The 21,398-nt window shown below is 39.2% G+C and overlaps 1 protein-coding gene across 1 annotated transcript in view; it reads left to right on the top strand.

Annotated features, from left to right (window-relative positions):
- Positions 1-21,398, top strand: part of MECP2 (methyl-CpG binding protein 2) — a 74,882-nt gene that overhangs the window by 47,779 nt on the left and 5,705 nt on the right. The window contains exon 2 of the mRNA XM_074202907.1: positions 19,118-19,468. Coding sequence (XP_074059008.1) covers positions 19,118-19,468 — 351 coding nt within the window. The remainder of the gene's footprint in view (positions 1-19,117; positions 19,469-21,398) is intronic.

The following is a 21,398-nucleotide window of genomic DNA, read 5'->3' as shown; positions in this document are numbered from 1 at the left end:
GTTATAAAGTTACTTGCTCCTTTAAAATATTTTCAAATGATTGGTGTTTTATTTGTGGTTGGGGTTTTTTTTTTAAATTTCTCCAGATTAACTTCTGAACTGGGGCTTCAAGCTAGGACCAGGCTCCATCCCCTTCTATGCTTTGTGGTGTTTTCAGCCCTTTTTGATTTCAGCCTGAATTCCTGAATCTGTCCTAAAGTTAATTAATCAAGCCCCCTCTTTCCTCCTTGATCTTTGAGGTTTACATAAGTGGCTTCTCCTAGGTGGCATAGTGGATAGAGCACCGGCCCTGGAGTCAGGAGTACCTGGGTTCAAATCCGGCCTCAGACACTTAATAATTACCTAGCTGTGCGGCCTTGGGCAAGCCACTTAACCCCATTGCCTTGCAAAAACTAAAAAAAAAAAAAAAAAAAAGTGGTTTTTCAAGGCCTTCTAGTTTTTCAGAACAACCTTAGAGACCACTGGACCCCATTCAGTCACCTCCAGCCTTTCAGGGAACACTTCTTCAGCAAGTAAAACAAATTAGCAGTTCTGAAGTTCTTCCTCAGATAATTTACATTGTCTCTTCTAATGGTCACAGATTGAATTCAGTTGTTTCTGTTCCTCCCTGCCCTAAGTTTCTCCCTGCTTCAGTTTATCCTCCAAACTACTTTCAAAGTTCTTTTCTTTATGTATAAGCATGATAGGGCCAAGAGACTTGAATTTCTCAGGGGCAACAAGTTACTCTATCTTTACTTACTAGGCTTTTATTCACTGCTAGCCATTTTTCAATACCAGTGCAAAGACTGTTCTGAATTGAATAACTCTTGCCCTCTCTGATTCGCATCCACCCTAATCAGCAGAACAAAATCCCTTACTGTTGACCTTGTTTTTCTTTCCCAAACTCAGGTCAATCTGAGCATTGGTGCCACTCACATTGTTCTTCCATGCTCTTATAATCATTCACTGTTAGCAGCCTTTGCTTTTATCTTCTGTACATATCATCATCATCATCAACAACATGAAAGCACCAAGTACTATGCTAAACCTAGAAGAGATTCCCCCCCCCCCGAAAAAAAGACAAAAAACAGTCTACTCCAAATAGCTCAAAATCTAGTGGGGGGGGCAGCTAGGTGGCACAGTGGATAGAGCACTGGTCCTGGAGTCAGGAGGACCTGAGTTCAAATTCTGCCTCAGACACTCAATAATTAACTAGCTGTGTGGCCTTGAGCAAGCCACTTAACCCCATTGCCTTGCAAAAAAACCCAAAAAAAATCTAATGGGAAGAAAATATACAAACGACTATGTACATAGTATGAATGGGAGGTCATTTGAGAGGGAAGTCACTAGCTTAGAGAGAGTGGGGGGAGGGGATCAGTAAAGACCTTTGGCAGAAAATGAGATTTGCATTGAGTTTTCAGGGAAGCTAGGGTATCCCCAATGAGGAGGGAGAATAAATAGTACAGACATAGGGGACAACCAGTGAAAAGTCCTTAAGTTGGGAAATGTATGTCTTGTTAAAAGAACAGCAAGAAGACCAGTGTCCCTGGATGATAGAGTACATGGAGGAGAGTAATTGTAAGAAGACTGAAAAAGTAAGAAGGGTCTAGATTGTGAAAGGGAGTTTGGATTTAAAATCCAAACAAGGGGGCAGCTAGGTGGTGCAGTAGATAAAGCACCGGCCCTGGAGTCAGGAGAATCTGACTTAAAATTCTGCCTCAGACACTTAATAATTACCTAGCTGTGTGATCCTGGGCAAGTCACTTACCCCTATTCATTGCCTTGCAAAAACTAAAATAAAAAAAAATCCAAACAAAATTTTTTATTTAATCCTGGAGGTAGTGGAGAACCACTGGAGTTTACTGAGTAAAGGGATAACATGTTCAGATCTGTGTTTTAGGCAAATCACCTTAGAACTGACAAATTGAAATGGGGAGACACTTTTGAGGCAGGGGAAATACTTGAGACAGGGAAACCAAGCAGAAGACTATTTTTAGTAATCCAGGTAGGAGATGATATGGACTTGCCAAAGGTCATTGTCATTGGAGAGAAGTTTTATCAGAGCTATGTGAAGGTAGAAATGATATGCTTGGCAACTTATTTTGATATACAAGGTGGGGGCAGCTAGGTGGCATAGTGGATAAAGCACTGGCCGTGGAGTCAAGAGTACTTGGGTTCAAATCTGCATAAATAAATCTGAAAATTATCTGCATAGAGATGATAACTGAATCCTAGGGAACTGATGAGATCATGAAAAGTGAGGGAGAGAGCAAAGAGATAAGAGCCAAGGACAGATTTTTAGGGAGCTTTCTAATCTTTTTTGAAAATTACAATTTTTGATGGTTTTTGTCTTTGCAGCATCATCATTTTGAAGGAAGGAGACTGAAAAAAACCTTCCCTTCCTTGTGATAAAATCAATTAAGAAAAAATCCAGTGTAGTGATCACACCTGACCATGTATAAAAAAAAATATTCTGTCCTAGCAGGCCTGGTACCTCTTTGCCATGAGAAGGGAAGGAAGTTTTGTTATTAATTTGTTCATTGTTAATAATATTTCATTATTCTATTAGACATACTATAGTTTTTCCAACTACTCCCCAGTTGCAGTGATACTTACTTTGCTTCTAGTTCTTTTCTATATCAAAGCATATTTTAGACATTTATTTCTTTCTTTGGCTTCCTTGAGCTATATGCTCAGAAGTGGGATCACTGGATGAAAGACTATGAACAATTTAGTTACTTTAATTGCATAATTACTGAATTGATTTCCAGAAAATTGAACCAATTCAGGGGGGTGGAGCCAAGATGTAGACAAGAAGGGATCTAGTCTTAGACGCTCTCTGATAAAACTTGGAAACTAAGGACTCTAACTAAACTTTTGAGAGACAGAACCCACAAAGGGACCCAGTGAAGCAGTTCTCCTACTCAAGGTAACCTGGAAAAGAGCAGAAAGGCTCTGCTTCCCAGGGTCGGAGGGGCGGCCCGCCAGAGTGAAAGAACTTCAGCCTCCCGGAGGCAGCCCCAGGGCGTTGGGGGCCACGGCTTACAGCAGCCGGGGAGTCTCCTGAGCTGCACCCCGGGGAGCACCGGGCACAAAGTGGGGGAACAGTGGGTGACCTCTGCCAGAGTGAGCACGTGGAGCCCAGCCCTCAGGGCACACAGCAAGCAGCTTGGTCTTTCTGCAGCCCAGATCTGGAAACAGAAGCAGGCGGAGCCGGTAAGCAGGAGCCTCCAGGGCATGAGCCCATTGAGCAGAGGGAGGGGAGTGAAGAGAGACTGCAGAGCTCTGTCTGCCTCTGGAATAGGACTCTGGGGCTCTGACCACATTCAGATTCTGATAGCAGTCTAGGCCCCCCCATAGAACAGCAGGGCCCCCCCCCCACCTCAGCCCCATGGCAGAGGAGGGTGCTTATGGTCATTCACAGACCAGGAGGGAGGACAGAGCCTCACACACTGAGACCCTTGTGGGGTCAGGAAGCTCAGGAAGCACCCCAAAACCAGGCCTAGGCTGGGAAAATGAGCAAGCAGAAAAACAAGAGGAACCATTGAGAAATATTTTGCATATGAGCCCAAGAAGGATCAAAATACTCAGTCTGAAGATTAGGAAGCACAAGCTCCTGCATCTAAAGACTCCAAGAAAAACAGAAATTTGGGTTCAGGATATGACAGAGCTCAAAAAAGACTTTAAAAATCAATGAGGGAGTTGGAAGAAAAACTGGGAAAAGAAAGGAGAGAGATGCAGGAAAAGCATGAAAATGAAGTCAGCAGCTTAGTCAAGGAAATCCAAAAAAAATGCTGAAGAAAATAGCATGCTAAAAACCAGCTTAAGTCAAATGGATAAAACGGTTCAAAAAGTTATTGAGGAGAAGAATGCCTTAAAAAGCAAAATTGGCCAGATGGAAAAAGAGAAAACTCTCTGAGGAGAACAAATCCTTCAGACAAAGAATAGAATTCAGGGAGATTAATGAATTTACCAGAAATCAGGAATCAATACTTCAAAACCAAAAAAAATGAAAAATTAGAAAATGTTAAATATCTCATTGAAAAAACAACTGATATGGAAAACAGACTTAGGAAAGATAATTTAAAAATGATTGGAATACCTGAAAGTCATGATCAGGAAAAGAGCCTTGACATCATTTTCAAAGAATTACTACAGGAAAATTGCCCTGATATCCTAGAAGCAGAGGGCAAAATAGAAATAGAGAACCACTGATTCCCCCCCCCCCACCGAGAAAGAGATCCCAAAAAACCAACCCCTGGGAATATTATAGCCAAGTTCCAGAACTCCCCAAGTCAAAGAGGAAATATTACAAGCAGCCAGAAGGACACAGTTCAAATATCGTGGAGCTGCAGTCAGGATCACACAGGACTTAGCAGCAACTACATTGGAAGCTTGTAGGGCTTGGAATACAATATACCAGAAGGCAAAAGAGCTTAGAATGCAGCCAAGAATGAACTACCCAGCAAGGCTGAATGTCCTCTTCCAGGGAAAAAGATGGACTTTCAGTGAACCAGGGGAATTTCAAATGTTCCTGTTGGAATGGCCAGAGCTGAACAGAAGGTTTGATCTTCAGATACAGGACTCAGGTGAAATATGGAGATTGGAGGAGAGGGGGGAAATATGAGGGACTTAATGAGGATGAACTGCATGTATTCCTGCATAGAAAAATGACATTGATAATACTTATATGAACCTTCTCAGTTAATAGAGCAGGTAGAGGGAGATTTTATAGTTGAAGCACAGGAGAAAGCTGAATTCGAAGATAAAATATGGTGTAAAAATGGAGTCAATTAAAAAAAGGGAAATGTAATGGGAGAAAGAAAAAGGAGAGGGGGAATAGGCCAAGATATTTCATATAATAAGATTTTTTTATTACAATGAGCTATTGCAATGATATGGAAGGGGGGAGGCAAGGGGGAATAAGGGAACCTTTGCTCTCATCAGAGATGAGTAGGAGAGGAAACAGCATATATACTCAATAGGGTATAGGCATCTGGAGTAAAAAGGATGGGGGAGCTGGGGGAAGGGATGGGGATGTGAATAAAGGAGGAGAGGATGGACCATGGGGGGGGAGATTGGTCAGATATAACACATTTTCTTTTTTACTTCTTGCAAGGGGCTGGGATTGGAAGGCCTGTCCAGGACCATGGGGCCAGGTGGATTCTGGGCCTAAGGGGTGGTAGGGCAGCTCAGGGCTTCTTGGCCCCAGGACCAGGGATCTGTCTGCTGCGCAACTCAGCGACCCTACAGCAGAGTCAGGGTGAAAGGAGAGAGAAAATATAGTACGTGGTAGTGGAGAAATAAGAAAGGAGGGAGTTGCGATCAGCAATGGCAACGTTGGAAAAATATGGAAGTAACTTTTGCGATGGACTTACCATAAAGAATGCCATCCACCCATGACAGAGTTGGTGGTGTTGGAACAAAGACTGAAGCACATTTTTTATTATTATTATTTGGGGGAGGGTGCAGGGCAAATGGGGCTGGGTGGCCTGCCTGGGGCCACATAGCAGGGTGATCTTTGGGTGTCTGAGGCCAGATTTGGACCCGGGTGCTCCTGGCTCAAGGGCCAATGCTCTGTCCACCACCCAGCCCACCCCTACTATTATTACTATTTTATTTTATTTTGGGTCTTTTTTTTTTCTTTTTTTGGTTTTTGCAGGGCAGTGGGGATCAGGTGCCTTGCATGTCACACGGCTGGGTGATTGTTGGGTCTATGGGGCTGGATGTGGGCTCAGGTGCTCATGGCTCCAGGGCTGGTGCTTCGTCCATTGTGCCACCTGGCCATACCTACAATTATTACTATTTTTTTTTAATTTTAATTTTTTTTCTCTCCCTTTTACTTTATCGCCCAAGCAAGTCTATATTCATGGGGGGGGGGTATTTTGTTTACTCTTAAACAAGAATATTTTAATAATGTAAAAAAAACATTTGTACAAAATGAGAATAAAAAAATAAAATGGAATGGAATGGATAAAAAAAAAATTGGACCAGTTCACAATCCCAGCAGCAGTGTGGTAATATGCCTATCTTCCCATGGTCCCTTCCATAGTGATTCTTCCTGTTTTTAGCTTTGGTTTTTTTTATGTTATTAGTAATTCCTCATTAATGGAGAATAACTGAAATCCCTAGCCTGAATGGAATTTAGTGGGATAGGGAGTGTGCCTTTCTTCCCAGGCTGTGTGAGCATGGAGCAGAGATCGCTTTGACCTTTCTCAGTCCTTTTCCTCATTTGTCAGATTAAAATCTTCTAGTACCTTCACCCTAAAAGTAATTGTCAGAATCAAATGAGGTAATTTGCAAGCCCTAAAGTGCTATATAAACATCATTTGTGATTTATGACTCATGTCTGTACTACTTTAAAATTTATACTTTATTCAGGAAGTATTATTTTAAATGTGATAATTTAATTTGTATTTGTTAATCAGTCACACTTAAAAACTCTGATCCATACAGTGCCCAACCCCAGCTCCAGAGGACTCGAGATGAAACCTACTACCCACCTCCTGACAGAGAGGTGAAGATGCATTTTTAGATGAGAACAATGTAGGAATTTTTGCTTGATCATTTTTTAAATATTTTATGATATAAGTTGCTCAATTATATTTGTTTCATAAGGGTTTTGTTTTTTTTTCCTATGGGGAGACAGAGAAGGCAAATTTTCATTAATTGAGAAAAAAATCTTTTTAATTTGTGTCAGAATCAGAGCCAGTAAGAACCTAAACTAGATTGGTGATTATGAATGGAGGGAAGAGGATATATTTGAAGGTAGAAATTACATGTTTTGGCAACTGATTGGCTATGTGGAGTGAATAAGAATGACAATGAGTATAAGACTGATCTCACAGACATAGGTGACGAGAAGAGAGGGTTTGGAAGGCAAAGATAATGATTCTGTTTTGGACCCAATGAGTTTGAAAAGCCTACCAGAGATCTTTTTGGAAATGTCTATTTGTACTTGGTGATGCAGGGCTTTAAATGAAATAAGAAACTAGAATTAAATATATGGTTAAGTTTTGAGTTAAGTTAGGGGAAATTATCTCATAATTGGGGTGTGCAAGTAGAAGTCTATGCAAACAAGAAGCAAGGTGGGGAGAGTTGCTGAAGCTTCAACCTCATTCTTATCTGAACTGTTCAAAGGAGGAAAAAATATATATTAACACAGAGTTGGCTACAGAAATACATTTTGCTCAGCAGAAAAATAGGAAGGAATACAGAGAAGGGAGAATTAGAGAGTAGATTAAGCGAGGAAGCTGTCCTAAACAAGACATACTCCAGTGTTACACAAAAATATGTCTAGGTATGTCTTTTTGTGGTGACAAAGAATTGGAAACTGGAAGTACCCATTAATTAGAGAATGGCTGAACAAATTGAGGTTTATGAAGGTAATGGAATAATGGTATGATGTTAAAGGAGTTGGTTTCAGAGAAACCTGAGTAGACTTGTATGAACTGATGCAGATGAATTGAGCGGAACCAGGGAGAACAATTTATACAATATCAATATTTTAAAAACCAATAACTAAGACTTTGGTAACATGCTATACCTCGTGATAAGAGATGAAAAACTGAATGCAGATTGAAACAGTATTTTTTTGGACACAGCCAACACAGAACTTTGTTTTGCTTAGCTATACATGTTTGTAACAGGAATTTGGGGGGGTTTTGTTCCTTTGGGGTAGGGAGGATGAGAAGGTAGTGAGGGTTTTTTTTGTTTTGTTTTGGTTTTTGCTAATTGGAAAAAAATTCATTTAAAAAATAAGGAAGAAAGAAAACAGAAGAAAGAGTGATCAGGATCAACAGTATCAAATGCTACAGTGAGCCAGAAGGATAAGGATTGAGAAAAGGGCCATTAAATCTAGTGTAGACAGAACAACTTGGATCGTGAACCCAGCAGTTTTCTGTTTTGTTTACTGCTTGTTCATCAAGTTCCAGGTCTATCTGGACTAAATAAGTTTTGTTTGTTAGAGTTGCTTACCCTCATTCTGAGCTTGCAAGTTAACTGTGAGATGAGTGTGGTACCATCCAGGGAATGGCAGTCAAATTAGCCTCTGTCCCACTTAATCTTATGTGGATACCTCCTTTACCCCATGAATACTTGGCAAGTATTACAAAATTTGCTTGTAAGGTGGGAAATAGATGATCTGCCCACTTATTAGAATAGTCTTAGTCTCTGCTATGCTTAGGGTAGTTTCCTTGCTTGAGTGGGGGCAGAGGGGAGGTAATTGTGCTAATAAACGATACGGACAAAAGAAGGGCAAAAGACAGTCTATTCTCAGCTCACAGTGAAGCTCACCGAGAGAAGAGTTTATCCTGGTGGTAATGGTCACTTTAAAGGGTGGGGGGGGACAGAGCAGGTAGATTTGCTTTTGGTAGATGTGAGCTGTTTATTTTATGAAGCCCAGGCCTTTTCTTGTACCTTCTACAGATGAAAAATTATATTGTGGTTGACAGCAAACAAGAGAAAACACCAAAAAGCAGGAACTTTAGATTCCCATCCTATTTACCTGCCCCCCACTGTTCTTAGTCTTAGTTATCTTTCCAGTGTGATAGGAATCAAGACAAGAAATCTGGGGAGCCAATGTTTCTGTTTGTTGATTAATGCAGGGAAGGAATTCTGCTACTCCCAGGGTAAACAGAATTTACCTCTTGCTGATGACAGGATTTACAAACCATCATAGTTTTTTGGCAATGAAAGTTGTTGATAATTTATTTGAGAGAAAGAGAATAGTCATATGTTATACATTAATGAGAAAGATATGAGTTCTGAAGTGCAGAATTCAGCAGAAGCTAAAGCCCCATGGAATTCTCTGTGGATACTTCCATTAAAATTATGTACAAAAAGATGTCCTCTTTTAGATTGTTTCTTGTTAGAACCTAGTAACATAGAATTCATTTGGCCTGTGTTATCTTTGGCATTATTTTTGCTATAATGAAAGCTGTATTGAAATGATCTGTTGAACATTTTGGAGAAAATATTTGGAATTTGCCTTTTAATGGCAAATGGTTTTCTGAATGCTAGCCATGATGACATTTCCAGTCTGATGTGGATAAAACCAAAAGAATGAGTACATTATATTCTGTTAAATATGCTGGAACATTCTTGATCCCTGGGTCCCTTTTCCTTCTTAAAGTAGCCACAGCAGAAGTAGACCACTGGGCATGTGGCTAGACTTGACTGTTTTTCTTTGTAACAAGGGTGACTTCTATTGAGTGGGGAGGGGGTGGAGCTCATAGCAAAAGTCTAAAATTGGGAAATGGCTATGATATTTTAAAAAGAGAGAGGAGAATGTAAAGAGAAAAAGAATTGACATTCTAGGACCAGTTAAATTCTACCTATTACTCCTCTTACTACTGGCTCACCTTTAGTTGATCTTGTTTGCCATAGTTTATGACTTCCTTCTCTCACTGTGGCTTCTGGCTATCTTTTTGATAAGGGATTAAAATTTTGATTTCCCTTTTTTCCTTTCTCAACCCCTCATTTGCTACTGAAATTCCAATTCTGCCAAGTTGGAAAGTGGCCATCCCAACCTACTAAAGAAAGCTGTGGTGGTAGTAGAGCTGTGGCCAAAAGCCTCCTCTTCAAGAAAAAACCTCAATGGGAAATAATTATTGCCCTTTTAACTTTTCTCTTTTGTATTAAGGATAGTAGTTGCCTTTGTCAGCAACTCATCCCCCTGGGTTATTCAATTATTGACAACTGTCACTGAACTCTAGATATGGTCTGCTTTTTTCCAATCTACCAGGCTATTTTTTTGTATTTAAAAGAGATGGCTATATTCTCTGTGTCCTCCATCTAAATAATTTGGGTTGTACTTCCCTACCCATCAAATGTCAAACCCCAAGTTCTGTAATGGGCATATTAGATGGTGATTTCCCCCACACACACCTCAGATTTCTTCATCCTGGAATAGCCTTTCATTGCTGACCACCTTCAGTAGTGTATCTGATCTAGCTTGGATTTGTTTTATAAAGAATGTAAGCCTAACCTATATTGTTTGGCATATATTTGGACTTCTGTCCCCTGGTCATTTATATTTCCCACTAATTAAACTATGCTCTGATCCTGAGCTCCAGTCAAGAAGGTTGCAAGTTGTAAGAGCTGCTGATGTAGTAGCCTCAGGCTAGGAACTGTCAGAAGTTGGCTTCCTGGCTCACTGATGAGGATTTTTTAACACCAAGAGAGGTAGGTCAAACAGCACTGAACATGAAACCAGAGGAGACAGAAAAATTGGGGGTAGTTAAAAGTTAGACTTATGACTGAATTTGGAGGAATGGAATGGGTAATCAGTTCCTTTAGAAATTTGCCTTGCTTTCTCTGGAGCCAGAAGACTAGCTATCATCAGGTAACTGGAATCCTTGATTTGAATCTGGTGTGTCAGCTCCAAGACTCCCTTAGGTGTAGGATGCAGTCCCTCCCCACTGATTTCATTGTGTGTCAATCTAAAGCAGTGTTGGGCACAAAAAGCCAGCCTCCCTCCCATCCCCCCTCACTGCAAGAAATCCTATGGAAATTGTTGTCTACCATGTCCACAGTGAAGCCCTTATGCTCTTTTTTCCATCTTGATTCTTCTCTGCTTCACTTAGGTTTCACCTGTCTTCCTGTGGCTTTTGTGACTGAATTCTTTCTGCTCTCCTAAGCTCTCTGAACAGTCCTCTTTTCAATTCTTTTCCTCCCATACTCAATATGAGCATGTCCTTTATGGTCTTGACCTCAGCCAGCCCTTTTATTCAATGTTTTCACCCTTTGTATGCCTCTCTGTTACCATGGTTTCGGCTGTCACTTGGAATCAAAGGACTTAGAGCTGGAAAAGGACATCTAAGAACATAGATTTAGAATTGGAAGGGACTGATCCTCGCATTTTACAGATAAAGAAACTGAAGCACAGAAAAACAAAGTGATTTTTTTTTCTAGCCTCACACAGGTATTTAGTGACAGAATGGGTGTTCGAACCCAGGTCCTTTAAAAAACTAATTCATTGTTCTTCCTATTAGGTCACATTGTCTTCTAAATCCTTTATTCAGTTCAACCTTGAATGAGCTCCTGAGTTCCAGTTCCACACTTTTTTAAAATTGTATTTATTTAAGGCAATGGGGTTAAGTGCCTTGCCCAAGGTCACATAGTCAATTGTTAAATGTCTGAAGTCACATTTGAACTCAGGTCCTCCTTACTCCAGGACTGGGGCTTTATCCACCTAGCTGCCCCAGTCCCTAATGCCTAATTGGAAAGCTTTACCTTGATATCCTTTTGGTGTCTCATATTTATCACATCTAAATGGAACTCTCTAAGTGTGTTCTGAAACCTGCTCCTCTACCTGACTTATTTTTGGAAATAATAGCACCATCTTTTCAGCCTTTTTAGTCTAGAAACCTCATTTTTTATCCCTCTTCCCTTACATCCTGTTATTTACCAAATTTGCTGACTTTGTGTCTCCGGTTATCTTTTAGATCCATTCCCTCTTTTACTTTCCCATAGCCAACACATTAGGCAAAGGCTTTATTGCCTCTTGTCAGTACTATTTACTCTCATCCAACCCTGCACCCTTACACTGCTGCCATTACCTTCTGTAGTTTCCTATTAGCTACTGAATAAAGCCAAAACTCAAGGCCCTCCTGGGTCTGACTGCAACCTACTTTACTAATTCATCTCATACAGAACCCTTCTCATTCTAGTCAAAGCATATTGTTGGCTTTCACAACTGCATGCACCCCAAACTTCTTTACCCCTATAGCTTTATTCACACCATTCCTTATATTTGGGATGCTATAAAATCCTAGAATTCACTGCTGTAAGAGCCCTTGCTTATAAGGAAACAGACCCAGAGATGAAAATTTGAACCTAGGTTCTCTGATTCCAAATCCAGTGTTTTTCCACTATACCAAATAGTCCCTTCAATATAAAGCTCTTTAAGATCTAGCTGAAATGACACTTTCACCCTGAAGATCTCTCTGTTGTCCTAAATCAGAATTATTATCTCTCCCCTAAGAATTTCTTTACACTCTGTACTTCTCTTTGGAGTTTACCATGCTCTTATTTTGCATTATAATTATTTGTACCCAAGTCTTATCTCCCCTTCCTCCAGCTAATTTTTAAGTACCTTGTGGGCAAAAATTTGTTTTATTAATTAATGAACCTGTGTATCTCTCCTAGAATTTAGCCTCTCATTTAATAAATGACTTCTTTATTGTTGATTTCTGTCCTACATCCCTGGAATAAACAAATTGACTATGCAGCAGAAAAAAGACACCACTGTAGCTCTTAATTAGCATGTTCTTTGCCTTTTGCCTGGGTTCACTTGAGCCTGCTGGGGTTTTCCAGGCTGAATTCCAGTTCCAAGCTTATCTTCTGTTGTACTGTGCAAATTAAAGGGATACAGTTTCTTAGGAGTAGAGCACTTTTTTAATCTGATGAATCTAAGATTTTAGGAAGTAGCTTTCATTTTATTAATTTCCTTTTATCAAGACTGAAAAAGATTTAGAAAAGAGAGAACTGTGTTTCCCTCTTGCAGATTTTTAAAAATTGGAGTTCAGAAAGAGACTTTTTCCCAGGTCAAAGCCCATCTCCTTCTAATCACTGGTTGGGGAAATTTTATTTTTATGAACTCAAGAATATCACGGTGGCGAGGTACATGTTTTTCTTTTTAAGTTTTTTGTTTAATGAAGAAACCGGGTAGTGGAGTTTGTTGTTTGTTTATTTTTTGATTTGCTATACCCTCTCTTTGACTTCTTTTTTTGCTGTTCTGGTGGAAAAAAAAATCTCTTTCCATCCCCTAACCTCTGACTTTAATTAAATGACTTTATACTTCAGTGATCTGTGATTTGGGGCTAGTTCTGTGAGCATTAGTACAGAGCAAATCCCTTAGGATATGTTTTTCATAAATTTCTATAGCCTGAAATGTTATCACTCTGCCAAATTGATAATGACCCACTCTAGATTTCGATAGGTTCTTCCTTGGGTAACAGTCCAAAGTCTTTCTAGCTTGATAAGATCTGTCATGTTTGTACTTTTGGTTTAACCTTTTGAGACCTAGTTTGTTTTACCTCCATGTTACAGTTGAGGCATCAGTAGAGGACTGTAGTGAGAATTAGAGATTTACTGGATTTCAAGCTCCTGAAAAATAGAGATTGTATTTCTGTTCTTTAGAGCCTAATGGGCTGAGTTTGAAATCCATTTTTTTTGTCAACTCTGCTTTGCCCAAGATAATGTGCTTACATTCATCTCACTCCAGAGTTTGTATATATGAACATGGGGATACAGTGGCTAAAAGTTGCTATAACCACATTTGTTAGCTCAACAGCTGAGATGCACAAATCCTTTAGAGATATGTTCTAATCAAGAGGGAGAATATATATGAGATATTTGCAGCTTGCATGTTGAATCCCAAACTCTGCTGTGACTTTTGCTTGCATAAAATCAGTATTGACCTTTATTTAATTCAACTTGTTGACCACTCCCACTATATTCTCCTAAAGAAGTAATTGCCCTTACCTAGAAGGAAGTAGTTACCTCCCTGACTGTGGATTATCTTTAAGCTAACAAATAACCACTATTCTTGCTTTGAGAGTTTTGGTGTTAGTTCTTCAAGTTAGAGCTGCTGAACAGGAAGTTTTGGATGATAATGATTATGATGATGACAAAAATTATTAATTCAGTAAACATTTCTTCCCGTATGCCAGACACTGTGCTATGAACTGGAGACTTGAAAAGAGCAAAAGACAGTTCTTATCTGTGGAACATCCAGGAGGCCAGTGTCACTGGAGTAAGGAGTAGGATATAAGGAAACTGGAAAACGGGGCAGCTAGGTGTTGAAGTGGATAGAGCACCGGCCCTGGAGTCAGGAGTACAAATCTGGCCTCAGACACTTAATAATTACCTAGCTGTGTGACCTTGGGCAAGCCATTTAACCCCATGGCCTTGCAAAAACCTAAAAAGAAAACTAGAAAAGAAGGAAGGAGCTAGATTTCAAAAGAAGGGAGAGGATTTTGTATTTGATCCTGGAGGTGAGAGGGAGCCATTAAAGTTAATTACATTTGACAATTCATTGGTTTACACTTTTTTTAAAAAAAAAAGTTTTTAATTGATGTGTTTTTATATTACTATAAATTTCCCTAGTATCCTTTCCTCTCTCCCTGAGAGTCATTCCATATATTAAATAGAATGTTTTAGTCAAAAAAAGAAAAGAAAAAAGGAAGAAAAAAACCTGTATAATATCACTAGACAGGAAAAGTTTGAAATTATGTCTAGTGTGCTACACCTGAGAACCTCCCACCTCTGCAAGTATCTTCTTATATCTTTTCTTCCAAGCCATACTTGTTCTTTGTAATTTTGTGTGTAGTTGTTTTTTTTTCCATTTTCGTTGTTGTAGTAATTGTGTATATAGGGCAGCTAGGTGATGCTGTGGATAGAACACTGGTCTTGGAGTCAGAAGGACAGGAGTTCAAATCCAGCCTCAGATACTTGACACTTACTAGCTGTGTGACCTTGGGCAAGTCACTTAACTGATTGCCCTTCATCCTGGACCCAGATGGTTTTGGAAGAGAAAGTAAGACTAATAACTTAGCACGGTACCCCCTCACTCAAATCCTATTCATGTGCTTGTCATGGCATCATCTCCCTGATGTCATGGTTGTCTTTGAGACAAACATCATCATCATCATCATCATCATCATCATCATCATCATTGGGGTGTGTGGGTGTGTATGTGTATAGGCTCTGCTTACTTTCCTCAGCATCATTTCATGCTGATCTTTCCTTTCCATGCTTTTCTGTATATAACATATTTTGTCATTTCTTACCACACATTAATACTCCATTATATTCTTTTTATTTAGTTTGTTCAGCATCCCTCAATCTATGAGCATTTACTTTATTTTTGATTATGTTATTTTAAGTGCTACTAGGGGTGGCTAGGTGGCGAAGTGGATAAGAGCACCGGCCCTGGAGTCAGGAGTACCTGAGTTCAAATAAGGCCTCAGACACTTAATAATTACTCAGCTGTGTGGCCTTGGGCAAGCCACTTAACCCCGTTTGCCTTGCAAAAACCTAAAAAAAAAAAGTGCTACTATAAATTTTATTGGTATATACAAGGATTTCTTATTAATGCTTTCCTTGAGGTAGAAGTCTAGTAATGATTCCATTGGGGCAACTAGGTGGCACAGTGGTTAAAACACTGGACCTGGAAGACTCATCTTCATGAATTCCAATATGATCTCAGACACACTAACTAGTTGTATGACCCTGGCTAGGTCACTTCCCTCTATTTGCCTCAATTCCTCATCTGTAAAATGAGCTGGAGAAGGAAATGGCAAACTGCTACTGTATCTTTGCCAAGAAATTCTCAAAAGTGGGGTCTTGAGTCAAATGCAACTGAATAACAATGATTCTATCCTCCAGGTCAAAAAGCATGGAAATTTTAGTCACTTTTAAATATTTCCAAATTGCTTTATAAAATGGTTGTACTGATTCACAACTCTACCAACCAATGCACTAGTGTATATATCTTGACACAGCCCTTGCAACTTGGATAATCCTATATTTTATCATCTTTACCAATTTTCAGGGTGTGAGATAAAACATCAGGGTTGTTTTAATTTGTATTACTTTTATTATTAGTGATTTGAAGAATTCTTTCCTATGGCTATTAACAGTTTGCAATTTTTCATTTGAGAAATATATTTATATTTATGCACAAATACATATATATGCATATAGACAAATTTGGTGCAAATTTTTCCCATTTGACTGCTTTCCTTCTCATTCTAGGTACATTAATTTGTGCCAAAGTATTTCTGTAATCAAAGTTATCTATTTTATCTTTTATAATTGCTTCTCTCACTTGTTTGGTTAAGAATACATATCCAACCCATTAACATGAGAGGTATGAGATCAGTTTCTCTTCTAATTTTTTCATAGTATTGTCATTAATATTAAGGTTGTGTATCCATATAGAATGTATTGTGAAATATAGTGTAAAATGTTACTCTTTACCTAACTTCTGCCACACTGCTTTTCAGCTTTTCTCAAAACTTTACTTTATCAAATAGGGAATTCTTTCCTTAAGTAATTTTTGTTTTCCATTTTATGGAATACTAGATTATTGATTTTCATTGTTTCTGATTCTTCCTTGTCTAATCTGTTCCATTGATCTCTCTTTGTTGACTGCTGCTTTATAATTCCTGTTTCTTTTCATCATTTCCCTTAGTATTCCAGAGCTTTTATTTTTCCAAATGAATTTTGTTATCATAGAATTCTGTATAATATCCCTTTGATAATTTGATTGGCCTAGCATTAAAGTTGTAAATTAACTTTGATAGCACTGTCATTTTTATTACTGGCATGACTCAGTCATGAGCACTGAATATTCTTCCAGCTATTTAAATTGAGTTCAGTGTTTTTCAAGGAGCTCAACTCAGGCACCAAAGATGATTTTATTGGTTTTCTAAATGACTCATTAATGGAAACTTCTCGGTTGAGTAATTGATAGTGAAAGAAACAAATTTTAAAAATATTTAGAAAGAAACTTTCAAAATAAAGCAATATATACATATTATGTATATATATATGTATATTTAGAGTATATTTATGTGTGTATAAGAAGTGTCAACAAATGAGGCAACTAAGTGGTATAATTATAATTCACTGAACATCTTCTGGTTTGTTTCTTTTTAAAGATGGGATTCAGAGGCAGCTAGGTGTTGCATTGGATAGAGCACTGACCCTGGAGTCAGGAAGACCTGAGATCAAAACTTAGCTGAATTCAAAACTGTGTGAGCCTGGCTGGGCAAGTCACTTAACCCTGATTGCCTCCAAAAGAAAAGAAAGATGGGTTTTGCAGCAAGGATAGCTTGAAATTGTTGAAAGCACTGCCTACTCTCTTCCTCCTTTTCAAGACTAAGCCAAACCAACACATAACTTGATTTATTGCTATTTGCTCCATATGTGTTCCTATAACTAAGGCTCTCCTATCATATCATCATATCAAGATTTAGCAGGTTGGTTTTTTTTTGTTGGGTTTTTTTGTTGGGTTTTTTTTTTTTGCCAAAATGGTTCCAATTTGGTTGAAAATTCCCATCATAGCATATCTCTTAAGTCTCTACCTATTCGTTTTTGGGAGTCCAGCCCTGCCAACTTTCACTTCTTTGAAATGTTATCAGTGTCCTAAGGTATGTGTAAAAGGTAATTCTAAAGAAGTGAAATATAACTTCTTAATGTCAGTGTTGCTTTTACAGATACCATAGAATTCTCACAACTAAAGAGCAAGTACTCTAACTTTTTGTGTTCTGAATTGCGAGGAAGTGGCGACTATAGTCTACCCACTATTAAGAACTTTTTACCCAGCAAATTTGAGAACAATACTACCTTTAAACAATATTGAAAGAGTGAAACCACTTATTCATGAGACAAACCAAGAGGGCAGGGAGAAGTGGTAGCATTTAATGTATTGAACTGTAGCAAAATATGCTATTTCTCTGGTCCCTAGAAAATATGGGAGAGAAAGATGGACTTCTGTTTTACCTCAAAAGTAGAAAAATAGATAGTTGTAAAAGAATTACGAGACAGTAGATTTTAGTAGGCATCCAATTTTTTGTTGCTTCTCTAAGTTTCTCTTAGCCCAAATTATGTTTTTGCCCTTTTGACCTAGCTAAGCAACACCAGTCTTAGCAGTGGCAAAATGCAGAAATGCCTCCAGTTTTTCCTACTACTACTTTGGAATCATGTCACCATTCTTTCTTCAACTGAATCAAAAGTACTACACAGTAAGTTGGGACCTCACTGGTGAGGCCTGACCCCCAAGCTTGGCATCCACAGGGTAGAGTCCAATCCTAAGGAAAGAACTTTGCAACTCCCAGTATCTAGGGCAGCGACTGCTTCTGCCCAGAAGGAAAAGTATGTGCTATTTACTTAGTGCTGAAATATTGAGATTTCACATGCCAGCAGAAATGTGACATCATGTCACATGTCTCCATATTGACCCATTCAGTAAAATGAAACCATACCAACAGCAGTCTTTCTCCAATTAGGGCAGGGATGGGGAACCTTTTTTCTGCCAAGTGTCATTTGGATATTTACAGCATCTTTTGTGGGCTATATTTGGCCAAACATTTAATTAACTTACCCCTAAAAAGCATCTAGATTTATTGAATTTCAAGTCTGGCCTGTGGTTGCCTTGGCAACACCAGACCACTACAGGCCACAGGCTGGAGGGTTCTCCACCCCTGCATTAGAGTATTGTTATTAAGGCAGCCAGGACCTGGGATCATTTCCTTCCAACCTGTATCCAGAATATAGGGTAACCTTTTTTTTAATGTTGAACTTCCCTGTTTGGTGGTACCAATGATACCACAAGACAGAACGCAATTCCTACCATAAATGTTATGCTCAGAGATGGAAAGTTGAATCCATTTTTAAGTGGACCCAGTCTTGATGGGTGGTGTCTTCATACTTGGAGACCAAGTGGAACCGTTTGGGATCTAAACCTACAACCTGATGCTGACCACTTCTCTACTTAAGTTGAACACCTCCCTCGCTGGCAGCCCAGGGCAGCTTCTCAATAAGCTAAATCTCTCAGACTAACCCCTGAATGACTTTGGAAGCCAGACAGACTATCTTGGTGTCTCCCACTTCTTCCAAAGTCTTATAATAGAATGGATTGAGTGAGTGACAAAGTGGCATAGTGAATAGAGTGTATGACTTAGAATCAGGAAGACTTGGGTTCAAATTCCATCCCCTGATACTTTCTGGTAAGTGCCTCTGGACAAGGCACTTACCTTTTCCATACCTCAAGTAATTTTCTCAGACTTGTATCTACTAAGTCATGTGATTCACATTACTGAGGGTTGAGGGTAGGGGAGTTCCCACATTGAGAGTTCTCTACAACAATGAAATCATAGATTCTTCAAGTAATAGTTGTAATAATAGTTGCTGCACCATGATAGGAAACTGTCCTAGGACTGAAGCCTCCATTTTCCTGGACTGCTTAGCCGTCAGGTCAAAAATAGAAATTTTGGAATTATTGGATGGGGACAAGTATACCTTGAATTTCAGTTATAGTTGCAGAGTTCCCTGGGCTCCCCAGTAGTTAACATTCTATAGATTGTGGTATTCTTTATGATACTTACATGATTATTTAACACTTCAGGGAAGAACAGTCTGAAGACCAAGACCTCCAGGGCCTCAGAGATAAACCCCTGAAGTTCAGAAAGTTGAAGAGGGAAAAAAAGGAGGAGAAGGAAGGAAAACATGAATTCCCACAGCCATCATCACACCAGTCTGCTGAGCCAGCAGAGGCAGGAAAAGCAGAAACATCAGAAGAGGCTGGGTCAGCCCCTGCTGCACCTGAAGCTTCAGCTTCCCCTAAACAACGGCGTTCTATCATCCGAGACCGGGGGCCTATGTATGATGATCCCACGCTGCCAGAGGGCTGGACAAGAAAACTCAAGCAGAGGAAATCAGGCCGTTCGGCTGGGAAGTACGATGTCTATTTGATCAAGTGAGTAAGAACAAGATAGAGGAGAAAGGGGATAACTGGGTGGGGAATTGGGAACCTGCTCAGAAGCTGATGGGAATGGCATTTGAGTAGCCTGCCTTTCTTGACCTTTCATTTGTTTTTTGAGTATCTTTTATTTTGCATTCTGTGATGTAATAGTTGCCACTTGCATGTCACCCAGATCTTCCACTATATTCCATTGGCCCCCGTTTATTTCACTCCCAAGAAGTATATAGTCTGAACTCCATTACCAGCCCCCAGTAGGACACCCAAGGCAGTCACCTTTCTTATAAACCTATTTCATTTCCCTGAAGGTAACATATGGGTGAATACAAAAAGAGAGAATAATATGAAGAATAAAATAGGAATTTGTTTTAACTAGACAGAAGTTTTCATTGCTTATCAGTCTTAAGATGTGATCCTGTATTCAAGCTATTTGCCTAATAGTAGCTGAAAAAAATTATTCATTCACAAGTAGAAAGGAACTGTGACAGAGCTGCCCAAACTACCTTGGAAGGATTTGTGTTTAGAGGGAGAGCTATAATTTTTCCCATTATTGGGGAACCCTCAAGTACCTGGCCAGCCAGTCAGATTGTCTTGCTGACTGTGGCATATGGAAAGAAGGACAGATGACTTAAGACTTAGAGGGAATTTATAAAGGTTATGGAAAATTAGGCTTAGTGTGGAAATTCTTCAAAAGGTTACTGGACAAAAACTAACCACTCCTCACCTCCCTACCTTGGAACCATGCTATTTAATGCTTGAAAGGATATTTGACCAGGGTCAGAATAGGGTTACAGCTCACTGCAGCCCTTCATCAGGTGTTATTTTAAAAGATAATTGTCTGGTAATTGTCAAATTCAGTTCTAATAGATTTCAAACTAAAGAAGTGTTTCTGAGATAATTTTGTCCCTTTAAATACTATGTAATTATCTTTATTAAAATATCAGGTATGAGAGCCAAATTTATTTTCCAGTTGATGAGTTGGTGACCAGTGTTTTTTTCCCCTAGTCTCTGGCTGGTGTGACCCTCACTACTTTAATACAGTCAAAGTTCTAGCTATGCTGATACTCAGTTTAGTTTAAATAGTACCATTTGTCCTGGTTAGTTGGATGTTTGTGGGTTTAAGGCCAAGGAGACATCCAATAATAACAGATTGTGAAGTGGAAGGCGTCCTTGACTATCAACGTTTAGACCTTTTTCTCTCATATTGGTCTCTCATATTATAAGAAATAGCCTCTTGTAGTCTATTGTTTCAATGTTATCATAGTCCAAGTAAACCCTGCTGTCCTTCAGTTTGATTGTTACTTGTCCTCAACATTATCCTCCCCATCCAAAAAATGTGAGTATTCCTAGTTGCTCCTAACAAAGAATCGTAATTAACACCAGTCTCCAGTGACTAGATGTGGTTAGATGAGCCCCAAGACCTAAAATCTGTTGTAAAATTCTACTTTACCAAAAAAATTGCTTTACCTCAATGAGACTGTAGGGGCAGCAAGGTGGTGCAGTAGATAGAGCACCAGGCCTGGAATCAGGAAGACTCATCTTCCTGAATTCAAGACATTTACTACCTGTATGATCCTGGGCAAGTCACTTCACCTTGTTTGCCTTTGTCCTTTATCTTGAAATGAGCTAGAGGAAGAAATTTGGCAAACTATTCAAATGTTTTTGCCAAGAAAACCCCAAATGGGGTCATGAAGAGTGGGACATGCTTGAAAAACAATGAAACAGTAACAATAAAACTAAATTTTTCAGTGATCCAAATGTTTCTCAAAAAAAGCTTTGGCTTTTGTTATCCATAAACACTGTGATAGCAGCCAACCTTTTTAGCTTCTTTAAAACACAGATGAAGACACTGAAACAAAAAGTCTGATGTTCTGGCCTCAGCCCAGAGTCTCTGGGAACTCTCCTTCCAGCAGTTTGGAACCAGTCA

Source organism: Macrotis lagotis, chromosome X (genome assembly GCF_037893015.1).
Source record: "Macrotis lagotis isolate mMagLag1 chromosome X, bilby.v1.9.chrom.fasta, whole genome shotgun sequence".
Classification (NCBI taxonomy): Eukaryota; Metazoa; Chordata; class Mammalia; order Peramelemorphia; family Peramelidae; genus Macrotis; species Macrotis lagotis.
This window is presented reverse-complemented; position numbering and strand designations above follow the sequence as displayed.